This window comes from Egretta garzetta, unplaced genomic scaffold, assembly GCF_000687185.1.
Source record: "Egretta garzetta isolate BGI_Z169 unplaced genomic scaffold, ASM68718v1 scaffold322, whole genome shotgun sequence".
Lineage (NCBI taxonomy): Eukaryota > Metazoa > Chordata > Aves > Pelecaniformes > Ardeidae > Egretta > Egretta garzetta.
In genome coordinates, this window is record NW_009259044.1 from 147,547 (window position 1) to 161,195 (window position 13,649).

Sequence of the window (13,649 nt, forward strand, 5' to 3'; positions counted from 1 at the left end):
TAGAGCTCTACTTAAAAAAAAAAAAAAAACACCACCAAACAAAACCAAAAAACCTCCGTAAAACTTAAAACTTCCGGGGGTGACGTCAGGGATGACAACTCTCCGCTGCTTGAATATTCGCTTTGTTTTATTCAAACGCCAGAGGTGAAGTACAAACTGTAGTTACACAGCATTTTGTTTCCTTAAAAACAGTTCTTGGTTACATAATTCCAAACAACTTTCAAAACCAAGTTGTTGAACAGTTTCACCTAAAATGTTGGGGTTTTTTCTTTTTTCAATCCATTTAAAAAAAGGATTTGAAGTAAAGGATGCAGAAGTTAAAGCGGTTATAGGCTTTTCACTCTACAAAAAGGAAAGCGAGGATGCAGTTACACATAGTTCACCACGGATTCCCCTTTTGAGGGGCCTAAACTTCTCCTAGAAATACCCTCAGCGCCGAAGGCAGCTGCTTCTGAACCATTAATGGGTCATTTCACCTGAAAAAACCCCTGAAATACTCAGGGAAGTATGTGTTGCATCTGGCTACGAGTGCATGTCACGCTGCTTCTAGGTAAGAATATGAGTATTACATAAAGTTTACACGACAAAAATTAACAAAAACAGGGTCAACGCATCTGCAGTATCCTTTCCTGCCTTAAAACATCCACTAGACTGAAAAGAATGATGAAAGTTTTATTTAAATAGCTTGAAATTGAAATTTTAGAAAAAGGGGTCAGTAAAACTGAAGTGTCCACGTATCACTGAAGGACAAAACAAAGTTGTAAGCAACGATTTTAATTCCTGAAACAAATCGAAAAAACATACAGATCCTTTAGTGTTTTTACAAAGGCTTTCCTAAAGGACTGAATTAATCTTGGAGCGGAACAGAAGAGGGAGGATTGCTTTGCTGTCAGCCTAAAAACCAAAGACAGAACCACAAGGTGCAATACTAGCGTTTGAGCGTATAACTTAAAAAGCACGGTGTCATGTGAACAATCGCTACTGATTACATCAAAAATATTATACAGTTACTTCTTTCATCTCTTAACATTATAAGATAGGTTGGGCAAATACCTGGCACCAAAAAATTGATGCATGATAGTTCCAATACGTTAAACAAAATGTACTATATTAGAACGTTAATATTTAAAAATTTACGTTGACTTCTCGTCCAAATTCAGACAGCTTACTGCTTCCTAGAAATCTTGTTTACCTTTCTGGAAAAATTAGCAAATTACTGACTTCACCTTCTTTCACAGTATTCAAAGGTGACTGAAGCTTACTCCTAAAAGGTGAGGTGAAGGAAAGGGCATCATCTGACACGGCATTCAAATTACAGTAAACTAGTGTCACATTTGAGCAAAATCTCCCAGCAGTGTCCTAAAGCATGTCCCAGTTTGTCCAAAAATCCTGTTGCAAGGGCTTCCTCCCCCACCAATGTAACAAGTCACTCCAGCACCCACTGGGTTTCAAACACCAGCAGAAATCTAACACTGACCTGAACGCAACCGCCTGTGAGTCGTACGAGGAGCTAAGAGTTTATCCACCCTCTACTAATTATTAATCTTGATTTCCCATTTGTAGAGTAACATTATTGTAAAACCTAAGTACCCGCAGCACCTGCATTGCTGTTTTAATGTCTAGAAAGAGCAATCCAGGTGCTGCTGTATTTGCTATACATTTTAATTGAACGAGTGTAATATACAATTCATATGTGAACATTATGCCCTCCAAGTCCACACAATGTCCATCGAATAAATCAATGTGATGTTGCAATAAAATACACGATCTGATTTATCTAATAAAGTTCCTCATCACGTAGAGTATCCGAGAGAGATCCAACGCCTTTAGTATCAGACTGAAGCCAGAGGCAATCGTAAGGAAATAACCAAGCACGCTTTAGGTGGGCAGGCATTCTGACAGTATTTAATGGTTTGCAGCATCTGCTTGTCGAGGCCAGCCTTCTTCCTCAACGCCAGAGTCATACTCTTCTTCAGATGAATCTTTAGTGGGAGCCCTATAATTAAAACAACTGATCAGATACTTTAGAAATCGAGGAAAAGAACGGAGACATAGTTTCCGTAGCTTCTGGTAAACATGCCACCTGCAAATTCCCCAGCAACAAACGTTCTGACCAGCATCCATCTGCTAAACAACTTTCTGATCTGACAATGGGGCTGTGCAGATTGACACTACTACCAGTATGCAGTCTCATCACGAGATCAGATTCAATAGCCTTTTGATTTTCAGTAGTTTGATTTAATTAGTAAATTAAATTTTCAGCAAACATGGGTGCCGGTGCTCTACGAAGTCACTTAAAGCAACCGTCGCTGTCAGAGTAATACTTCCCACTCCAATCATTCCCTGTGAGACACTAGGTGTGCTGAGCCAAGCTTCAGGCACAGACACAGATGAACATCAAGTGTGCACTCAAAAAAGCTGCCAGAGGTGGAAACCAAGCCACAGTTCCTAACTTTCAGACCTGTGTTTTTAACCTGACCCACCCCCTCCCAACCCCATCCTTGTTCACTAAAATTAAGATTTTTATTTTTTTTTAAATCCAGATTTGTCCAAGTGCTTTCAGAGTTCCCCCACATCATTACCGTAATACAATCTTTACAACATTAAATTGGTTATTTTAACACGAGTTCAGCAATCAACAGCTGTGTGTTTGTGGCTCTCCACTGCTGCAAGAGCAAGGGAGAAGAAAACTGCAGCAGCCTGGAGCTTGCATAAAAAAAACCCCAAACACCTTGGTGGTAGAAAGTAGAAGGAGGAAGAAAAAAGTTCTGTATCAGAAATTTCAGTACAGTCACAATTAAACTTCTGATTTTTACTGTTAACTTATGATGCCTATAATTTACTTCTATTTCTACAGGTATACACACACACAAAAAAAGGCTTAAAGTAACTTCATATATAAGTTTATTTTTAAATTTCTATTTAAAAACTAAGGCAATACAAACCCAAGGTCTCTAGGACAGAAAAGGCACTAGTTCAGCTGTGTACAGTATACAGAGAATCAAATCCTTTTTAGGTTGTGTGCATGGTTTTGTGTTTATACGCTTGTTCCTACAGCAAACATCAAGATACCTGTCTAGCTGTACTACTCATCTGTTCCAACACTTCCGATATGGTTTTACCTAATGTATCCTGGCTCTTTTTTGCCTTCTACAACATCCTTGTCAACTTCCACGCATACAATGTCAGAATTGGGCACTTCAAACATGGGCTCCAGCAACAGCTTCTCCTACAAGAAAAAAAAAAGGGGGAAAAAATATTTCTGAATGCCCTCTTCTACATTTTTACAGAACTAGAGAGTTTTCTTGAAAGAACTCTGAATACCCACAGTTTTCGAAAGAGCTTTATTGTATCCATACAAGACCCAGAACTAAGTGAGGCTTTAACTGAAATTTGTCACGATTAGGTCCGTACACACAAACGTAGGTAGCTCTGTTTACTCAGTGCGAGACTCAATGTACTCACCATTATAGATCGAAGACCTCTTGCACCAGTTTTTCTGTCCAGGGCCAGTCTGGCTATAGCCTTCAATGCATCTTCAGTTACATTTAATTCACACTACATAGAGGAAAAATGGTAAGTTTAGTTCATTATTTAATTTGTAACTCAACAGTGTGTTGAGTGTGACAGTGCAAGAATTACTGAAAATAACAAACTGCAGCCATTTACTTGTTACAGACCAGAACACTTAACACTTAAGCTACATAGGTAAAGCTTCAGCTACACTTTGGTTTTGACTGATATTACCAGTACTGACTATGTCCCTTTACCTACAACTACTCTTAAGTACCTCTACAGTACACAAAGCGGCTCTTGATGGCTATTAGGCAAGCTCATGGATGTTCATTTGAGTGTAAAGATGAACAGCAGCTCAACTACTTCCAGACTGCTTGGCCCCGCAAGGACAGTTATCCAATCTAAACGAGGTAGCTTAATTTTTTTTCAGAGTGGGGAGATGTACACATGGCGGGAAGAAATTACTTCAATTGGTATTTTAGATTGCTTTAACACTGTATTTATAAACAAGAGTATTAAAAAGTCATCAAATAGAAGTTCAAACCTTATCCATGCTGAAAAGTGCTTGGTATTGAGGAACCACAGCATTTCGTGGCTCAGTAAGAATCCGTACAAGAGTTTTCTCATCTAGGCTGTGCAGAGGAACCACAACGGGCAAACGTCCCACAAACTCAGGAATCATGCCAAACTCAATGAGATCCCTGGCTTCCACATGACGCAGCAAGCGATCCTTTTCTTCAATATCTTCATGTGGATCAGACTCTCCACTTATATTAGCAAGATCAGCTGCTGCCGCAGCCCTTCTTCCTTTTCCCATATTAGACGGTGTCCCAAATCCTAGATACTGCAAAACAAATATAATAACTAAGTTTTATTTGTGTAACTAAATCACATTCCATGTGCATTCAAAAATCTGGAGTGACTTATTATGTCACTACATAGTAATTCAAGCTCAAGAAACTACTTATAGTAAAATCAGACCCCTTGCACACAATCAGTTTCTTAGAACATTTAATTGCCTCAGTAAAGTATCAATACATCAGCCTAAGAGCAAGTTTTTCTCAAAGTAAAAAAGGTCAGTAACATGTCCTGGTAAGTTTACAAGTACCAGTGACACTAAAAAGGGCTCTTCAGAAGTCAAGCACATGCATACAAGTATGCTTACATGAAAAGCTACAACAATTATTATAAACAGTAATTTGGATTTCACTCACTCCTCTGTTGTTTGAAACAGGGTGCACATTTTGTCAGGAAGCTGCAGCTGGAAGAACTCTGTCTCCAGGCGTTAATATACAAATTAATGAACTGCATGACTAGGTATTTTAAAAAGATGATAGCTTTTAGCACCATTTGCTCAAACTATCTGAGTATCAACGGTACAAGCTTTTTTCTACCAATATCCAAAGGCTTTCTCAGTTTCGTACTTGGTATACTCCAACTGAAAGAAATCCTATTGTAATTGCTAGCGCTATTTCACAGATTCTGTTTTTAAGAAATACAGGACATGACAATAATGTAGAAAGTTAATTTTCTTCAGAGTAGCTAGTATAGGGCTATGGTTTGCATTTGTGCTGAAAGCAGTGTTGGTGATGCAGAGAGGTTTTCACTATTGCTGAGCAGCACTTACACAGAGCCGAGGCCTTTTCTGCTCCTCACCCAACCAGTGAGAGGCTGGGGAGACACAAGAAGCTGGGAGGGGGCACAGCCAGGACAGCTGACCCCAGGGATATCCCCACATCATCTGACATCATGCTCAGCAGATAAAGCTGGGGGAAGAAGGAGGAAGGGGTGGGTGTGTGTGTCACATGATGGAGCCCTGCTGTCCTGGAGATGGCTGAGCACCTGCCTGATGATGGGAAGCAGGGAATGAATTCCTTGTTTTGCTTTGCTTGTGTGCGTGGCTTTTGCTTTCCCTATTAAATTATCTCTATCTCAACCCATGAGTTTTCTTTCTCACTTTTACCCTTCCAATTCTCACCCCCACCCCCCTGGGGGTGGGGAGGGGTGAGCAAGGGGCTGTGTGGTGCTTAGTTGCCGGCTGGGGTTAAACCACAACAACCACTTAAGTAGGGACAGCAAGTCCTCTACCAACAGCTTTCAACCTTCTCCCCCTGCTATTTTTTTTCCTTTTTGCATATGCTAAAAAGTTTCTCTGTGGAAGCAGAGACAACTGCAAGCTACTTCAGCCTACTAACAATAGGCTTGTTCTGTGCTATCTTTCTTAGACTTGACCTCAGGTTGCAGATAACAGATGGAAAACCACTGCTCTACAAACAACAGTGGGTTTACAAATATAGCAAGACCTTTAGCAGTCAGTACTGTGAACAGTAATTAAGATGATAATTTTTCAGTTCAAATACAGTCTCATGCACTCACTTTTTCATTTTTCCTCCTGCTGATAATTCTGTCAAGACCATTAAAAGCACCAGAAGCTACAAAGAGGATGTTCGTTGTGTCAACCTGCACCGTTTCTCCACGTAGTTTACGAGAATTCTTTTCTGGAACGTTTACTATTGTGCCTTCTAGTAATTTTAACAAGCCCTAAGAAGGAGAGAAGAAATAAACAATATAAAATTCCACTGTGTAGCATCATTTAAGAAGGCACACCATACTGTGCTCACTTTCACAGAGGTACTTACATTTTTTAATCCCTTATACCTTTATAGTAACAGTAAGAAATCAGTTTTCCACACAAGACAAACAATCCCAACTCAAGCATAGACAAAAATCTTTCTTCAGTGTGACTCCCATGCACATTATTAGCTGCATCCCATGCACATTATGAGCTGCACTTAGTAAAGAGTTTTGTCAAAAATGGAAAGTGTTATCTATTCTTGTCTACATTATGCAACTTGCTATCAGAACGCTGCAAAGATGTTTTTCAATTAAAACATTTCCATGAAGTGTTCCAGAGTTGCTTTTGAGATTTTTTTTGGAATGAAGAAAGAGGAAAGATGAGGGTTTCAAAGGTTAATAATTAAGGAACCGAAGAACTATGACTCCATAAACTCCTGTGCAATTTGACGTATGATAGGATGATACATAGGCTGATGGGCTGGTCGCTTACGAAGTGCAATCACTCCACAGAAGTACTTACTTGTTGAACACCTTCTCCTCCAACATCCCGTAACTGATGAATGCCAGGAACGCTGCCAATCTTATCCACTTCATCCAGAAAAACAATTCCTGAAGTTAGAGAAAGAGGATTTAAGGAAGACTCCAATTTTTAAGAGAAGCAAGAATTTATACATAGGGAATAACATAATTTAAGATAGCTGCAATCTGTTCTACTGCCATACAGTAGATTGTAAAAACATATGCAATCTTGTCCAACTATGGACAAGAACAAAAACTGCAAGATATGTTTAGAACTCTTTTAAGAGAAGCAAGAATTTATACATAGGGAATAACATAATTTAAGATAGCTGCAATCTGTTCTACTGCCATACAGTAGATTGTAAAAACATATGCAATCTTGCCCAACTATGGACAAGAACAATAACTGCAAGATATGTTTAGAACTCTTTTCAGGTTTATTATTTCTGATATAATGTGTTAACTCAGGTACATGAAACAGGAATACAAATTACGATAATACTAGTAGTCTCAAAGTTTAGAATAACTTGGGTAAGATTAACACAGTCAAGGAATGAACTTCAGGAAACATACTGTAAAAGTTTACCTTGCTGAGCTTTTTCTACATTGTAATTGGCATCTTGCAGGAGTTTTGCAATAACAGATTCAATGTCTTCCCCAACATAGCCAGCTTGAGTCAAGGTGGTACAATCACAGATAGCAAAAGGTACATCTAGGCATTTAGCTAGAGTCTGAGCCAGCAAGGTTTTACCTGATAAAATAAAAACTATGTTATATCTGACATACATTTCTCTAGAGCACACAAATATTTACCATAGGATCACCAGTACTGTCATCAGACATTTTGAATGATGTCAGCATGTTCATATATTCTTACATTTTCCAAGGGAACCAGTTTTCATACATACTGGGTTTTATGCTCGGCAAACTGTATTTCTGAATTAGACTAATGCTACACATTTGAGGCAGCTTGAAATGCATACAGTATCACAAATGTCACACAATATATAAACCAAAATACACGTACTTGCATAGATTAAAGATTAAATAAACCTGTAGCCCTTTGCAGACACTCAGGGTGCAGTGCAAAGTCCAACTGCTCCTCCTCTGAAGATGGGGAGAGGCAAAATTAAAATATTTAGTGAATGTTCTCCCAAATAGTCTGCAAAATGCTATCGCTTCAGCACAAACACTCCCACTTCTTATGAAACCACAAATGCAATTTCTCTTTTAACCCCCCTGTAACTGATCTGTCCCAGAGGTGAAACAGCACTAACCACAGCATCTCAACTTGCCAGCTAAAGCAGAGAAATGTTTTATTTCAGCTTAGTGAAAGTTGCATCTTTTTGTCAATCAGTAAACATAGGCATTAAAAAAACCCAAACCCAAACCCACACGAGTGGACCTCCTTCCTTTTCAAGGTGATTTAGCTCAGCTTGTTACCATGGCTTGAAAGCACAAAATCCCAGTTTGGAATTCACAGGTTAGCTTTTTATACCCCAAATCGGAATAGTTACAAAAGAGAAAAATTACTCATTAACAATCAATTCTAAGAAAAATCTGACACCTATAAAAACACACAGCTGTATACCTGATCCAGTTGGTCCAAGCAGCAAAATATTACTTTTTTCAAGTTTTATGTCATCATTGGGTGAATCTAGTACTTCTCCTCCCCGTTTTTCCTGAGGTATCTGCTGGTTCATTTGTTGCTGCATCGATGCTCCCAAAGCATTACCGTGTGGACTGATTCCAGCAATCTGCAGTAGTTCTGAAGAGAACAATAGCAGCACTGTTTGAGCACTGACAAAGTCTGCCATTACCTTAAATAAATAAGCAATAAAAGCTTGGTTCTTCTGTTTTGTTCTGCAAACCTATAATTCTACCTATTTGTACAGAAGCTGAGACAGGACTGCAACAGAAATATGACGCGATTATTACAAAAACATCAGTTCCAGTCATATTTTTGCACAAGCCCATATTCGCATATATGAAAAGAATTTCCAGTGGTACAGTGGATTATCTAAAAATATCCCTCTTCATTAAAAAAATAGTGCTAGAGAAATATTCAGTCCTACAAACCAACTAATTTTAACTGTAACTTTTTTTTTTTTTAAACACATGAGAAGAAATAAACCCGAACAGTTGATCTCTATGATGAGAAAGTACAAGAACTGGCATATTATAACAATTACAAAAGCAATGCATGGGTCAACTCTCAAGACCTAAAGCCTTGCCTTAGTTCAGTTGTTGAAGTCTCTACACATGGATATGGAGATTGAGCCTGATTTTTTTTCAGAGCACTAGTTTTAATTGGCTTGCAGGGTAAAATTTTGAATATTAAGAAAACTGGTTTGAAGCGGTGTAACTGGGATTACAAATTGATCTACACTAGATGAAGGAAGAAGTTCAATAGCCAGTGAGAGTTCCAGTGGACTGAAAATAAACATAACTGACATGACCTGAACAAAATAAAACAAAAAAAAAAAGGGCATTTTGAGGTTCAAGGTGACAGTGCCTTTTAAGAGTACAAATACCCTGCAGAAAACAGTTGCATAACTTCCTTTATCTGCCTCACATTCTATTCGGTATGGCATTACTAGCATAATCACACCTCAGATCTAAGTTTAAAAAAAAAAAAAAATTCAGTTTCACTTGTTCTACTGAGAATAATTCTAAAGACAGATAATTATTTAACCAACTTCATAAAAGGTATTTTTACATTTTACTTGCTTTCCACCTAGAACTAGATAAAGAGTCAGATCCTAGTCACCTCCATTAAAAACCACACTCAACGCCATCAATTAAATTTACTTGCAGAAGAAAAGCAAACAGGATTTTGCCCAGCATTTCAAAGTAGGGGTCACTAAAGACTATTCTGCATTAACATCAAAAGAGTAGATATTGCAGAGGAGGACATGAGGAGAGAGTTCACTTACTTGTAAATCTGTACTCATCCTCCCGTCTTCTGATTTCTAATTCTAAGAGAGAGGATGAAAACAGTAATAAAAAATAAGTTTATAAAAGCTTATAAATTCTCCACCTCTTGCCCTCTTCTGAATACATCTCATCACTGTGTATGAATGTATTTCTAACAAGAAATCCCCACATCAATTAGTTTTTACTGCTGTCAAATTTAACCCAAAACCCAACTTGCACGCTTCTAAAACGACAGCAAGCTTTCTACTACTTAAAACAGTAACAATCTATTACCTCTGATTTTCATTTTAAAACCACTTATAGAAGGGGAAAAAACTGCTTGAATATAATTTTGTTTTTGAAAAGTCTTCCTTAAACTCTCACATTTATATCTGAGTGTTACAGTGTGAGACTTCACATATTTCAAAGTACTATCCATTATAAACCTTCACAGCCAGTCCCTCTGGGCATGCACCATTTTATCTTCCTGTGGAGGGTCAGAACTTCCCTGTGCCAGGTACACAACTGCTCTCCTACCATTACCAGAACAGCGCTACTGTTTCCCCCTCAGTTAAAATACTTCTTTACATGAATTAAAAAACAAAGTAGATATCAGTTTCCTTAGCATACTATTTATTGCAAGACAGGGCAAAACACCTTTAAAAAAAAAAAAAAAATCAAGGTACACTTTGAATCAGAGACAGTAACTTAATCCTACTTCTAAAAATAAATTAGATCAACATAGCTACACACTTACTCAGTAGCAAAAGTACTGCCAAGAGTAACTCCATCTACACCTGCTAGATATGGAACAATACTATGGTGACCAACAGATGCTGCCAACAGCAGCAAGCGAGGTTAGAAAGTTAACTATTCATCAAATTACCTATGCAAAATATTGTCTCCGAGATCTGCATTGTTCCTTGCAGATTAAGCAGCAGATTTACTGTTAAGCAGTAAATGAGATTAGAAGGAAAAGTTTAGGAAGCTCACTTTATAAAGTTAAAGGAAAATACCTAATAACATGCGTCAGTAAAAAATGCTAACCGTGCAATATGGTAGGCAATACCCATGGCATCATAAACCTTCTGGATTACTATTTAAATAAATCACAGAAGTTCAGATACAGTGAAAATTAAGTTTAGTAGAAATTCTTTTAGATCATTTCAATTACAGAACATCTAGTGTCAAGGCAAAACCTCTCTCAGGTTTCTTAATTTAGGGCCCTGAAACGGTAAGTTCTATTTGACCAGAAAAATACCGAACATCATACAAACCTCTTGGTGTTAAAGAAGTCTGCTTTTCAACTTCTGCTTGCTGTCTCAGGTTAGCTGGGATATTATTGTAGATTCTCTTGTAATGATTGTACACAGCAACTGAAAGCACCTTCTTGGCAAAACACTGACCAACAACGTATTTGTCGAGGTAGTTATAAATCTGAAAGATAATTCAATCTTAGTAACACTTCTAAATCACCTTGCAGAAAAAAAAAAAAAAAAAGTATGTTGTGCCAAAGATGGACTTTGGTCTAAACCAACCATTACAGAACTGAGAAAGAGAAAGCCAGCATCTAAGATACAAAACATATTCCTGTTGGTAAGTTCACTTAAAAATGTGGTGCTTACACAATCACATTGCGTCTGCCAATCCTCCCCTACTAATATTTAAACCCATTGTTATTTTCACCCAAATCTGTAAGAGTAACTGAAATTTCAAGAATATTTAACGTCTTACAAAAAGTCTATCCAGGAGCCACATGCAGCTTCAGAAATCAATACTGTCCACCAGGAACTGAGAAACACAATAAGCTCCCCCACAAGTCAGGAAAGGAAACCCAAGTAACTTAGAATGGGTCATGGCCAAAATCTAATCAGCCATGGTTCTCACGCAGAAACAGGCCAAATAAAATGTTTGGCAACTACAGAAAGAAGCTGCTAACATTTGGGTGCAGAATATGAGGCCACAACAGGAAATAAAAGATACTACAGTTGAGGGTTGAGGATCACAGGTTCACAAGGATCATAGAATCGTTTGGTTGGAAAAGACCTTTACGATCATTGAGTCCAACCATACCTGTCCACTACTAAACTGTGTCTCTAAGCACCTCGTCTACCCGTCTTTTAAATACCTCCAGGGATGGGGACTTGACCACTTCCCTGGGCAGCCTGCTCCAGTGTCTGGTAACCCTTTCAGTGAAGGATTTTTTCCTAATATCTAATCTAAACCTCCCCTGGCGCAACTTGAGGCAATTTCCTCTTGTCCTATCGCTTGTTACTTGGGAGAAAAGAGAAAATGATGGTACCAGACTTCAGTCACAAGGCAACGCCAGAGGAAAACAAACCCAACTACTTTTATTGAATCTATTTGTTCTCTTTATGAGTGCACTGCTGGGTCACATAGCTCTCAAAGGTTTAATCTTCAGCTACTCGTCTTTCCCATTTGTTGCTCTGTCACAGTAGACCATTACTTCTTAGCCTGCATCAGGTATGTAAAGCATCACACCATGCTGTAATACAAAGAAACTTGAAATTAAGAACCATACCTTTTTCGGTGGAGGCGGTGGCTTCTGCTGGAATGCCAATTTTACAGCTTCTGCTGCTGATTCAGGCTCTTTAATGATGCTCTTTTTTGTGTCTGCCTCCGACAGTACAACAAAAAAATGGTGACACTTTTCACACTTCACAAAACGGGTGGAAGCTGCAGAAAAAGTAAAAGAAAACAGCAAGAGGAACTGCTTAGATAGCATTCAACTGCCCGAGTTTGTCATACAGAGGACAAGCACCTGTAAGACAGCACAGCCACCTCTGTGTTTACACAACACTTCCCCTTCGTTCACCTTAGAAGTTTTAAAAGCAGTTATGGGACTATGAAATTTGACACAGAGGGAATGCAGTTTGCCCAAAAAGTCACAATGCAGGGCAGCAACCAAGCAAGGGATTAAAAAGCAAAAATCCATTTCGTACTTATTTGGTAGCATTACACTCAGAAGAGGAAACTTTGCATCTCAGAGCGATACAAAATTAACGAGGACTTCTAACTATGCAGGAATTGTTCCTAACTCTCAAACTAGCAGGCAAAAAAAAAAAAAAAAAAATTGTGGTTAGGGACAGGCTACTCAAGTGCATGGAAGCAATCCACAATATCAAAGATAGCGTGCAGCAGGTTCAGGAAAGGACAGCCATGGCAGCCCCCAGTCTCTGCATCCCACTGGCTGTGGAACGCTATGGAGCATGCTTGAATCACCTACGCCCAGGACACAGAGCATAGCGGGGTCACATGAAGGGCTCATCCCAACAAGAGGCAGCTGTGGGATGCAACAGATGATCGGGACTTCGATGTTTCGCAAGATCTTTTGCTTATTTATTTTTACTGTCAAGAGTAGAATGGATTTATTTCAAAATCCAACAGCCAAACCATCCTACTTTGCTTTGTGAACCATGTCTCAAGAAATGTTATCTGCAAAGACTGGTTTCAAAAGCCTGAAAACTAAAACTTGCAATATTTTTTCCCCTTTGGAAAAGCGAAGTTGAAATAATCGAAAATAGACAGCACAGAAGAATAAATTTGTAATTCAAGCCAGATCTTTTCTGACCATATTGCCATGCCATTAAATGTAAATCGTGCAATCGGACTGATTTAAAGTAAATATATTAGTAAATGTATTAAATTAAAAGCAAAGTAAATGTAGCAAAACAACCCCATGAAAAACTTCAATGTCAAAACTTCTGAAATCATAAAAAGTTTTTAGAAAATGGCTTGAACACTAGTACCAGCTGATTTTAATAACAACCTCTAGCAGTAAACAAGCTGCTTATTTATAACTTGTTGTTGCCTCCCATAGAGCTGGCATCAGCAGAAGAGGAGTGGGATTTTTTTTTTTTTAATATTAAAGACACCTAATGACTGTGCAAATAAGACCAGCAGATTATTTTAATAATGTAGCACATAACACTGTGACCATCACAGCTTTATTAACTCTACTCCAAAGAAAACGTTTATAACAGCTGGCAAGTTCTCCTGGCATCACTCCAAATTGCTGTTATCTGCCTGATGGGAATGCATCGGAGAACCACTTGCAGGCACCCACCCCTCTTCCATAACTATTACTTAGCAACAATATT

The 13,649-nt window shown here is 38.4% G+C and overlaps 1 protein-coding gene across 1 annotated transcript in view; it reads right to left on the reverse strand.

The window, feature by feature from the left end:
• Positions 1-697: 697 nt before the first annotated feature.
• The window catches only part of CLPX (caseinolytic mitochondrial matrix peptidase chaperone subunit X), a gene marked incomplete at its 5' end in the record, with an annotated part of 21,775 nt that continues 8,823 nt past the window's right edge, over positions 698-13,649 (reverse strand). Inside the window, 11 exons of the mRNA XM_035890627.1 lie at positions 698-1,996; positions 3,123-3,229; positions 3,466-3,558; positions 4,061-4,360; positions 5,893-6,057; positions 6,614-6,702; positions 7,199-7,363; positions 8,204-8,380; positions 9,549-9,590; positions 10,806-10,965; positions 12,071-12,225. Coding sequence (XP_035746520.1) covers positions 1,906-1,996; positions 3,123-3,229; positions 3,466-3,558; positions 4,061-4,360; positions 5,893-6,057; positions 6,614-6,702; positions 7,199-7,363; positions 8,204-8,380; positions 9,549-9,590; positions 10,806-10,965; positions 12,071-12,225 — 1,544 coding nt within the window. The remainder of the gene's footprint in view (positions 1,997-3,122; positions 3,230-3,465; positions 3,559-4,060; positions 4,361-5,892; positions 6,058-6,613; positions 6,703-7,198; positions 7,364-8,203; positions 8,381-9,548; positions 9,591-10,805; positions 10,966-12,070; positions 12,226-13,649) is intronic.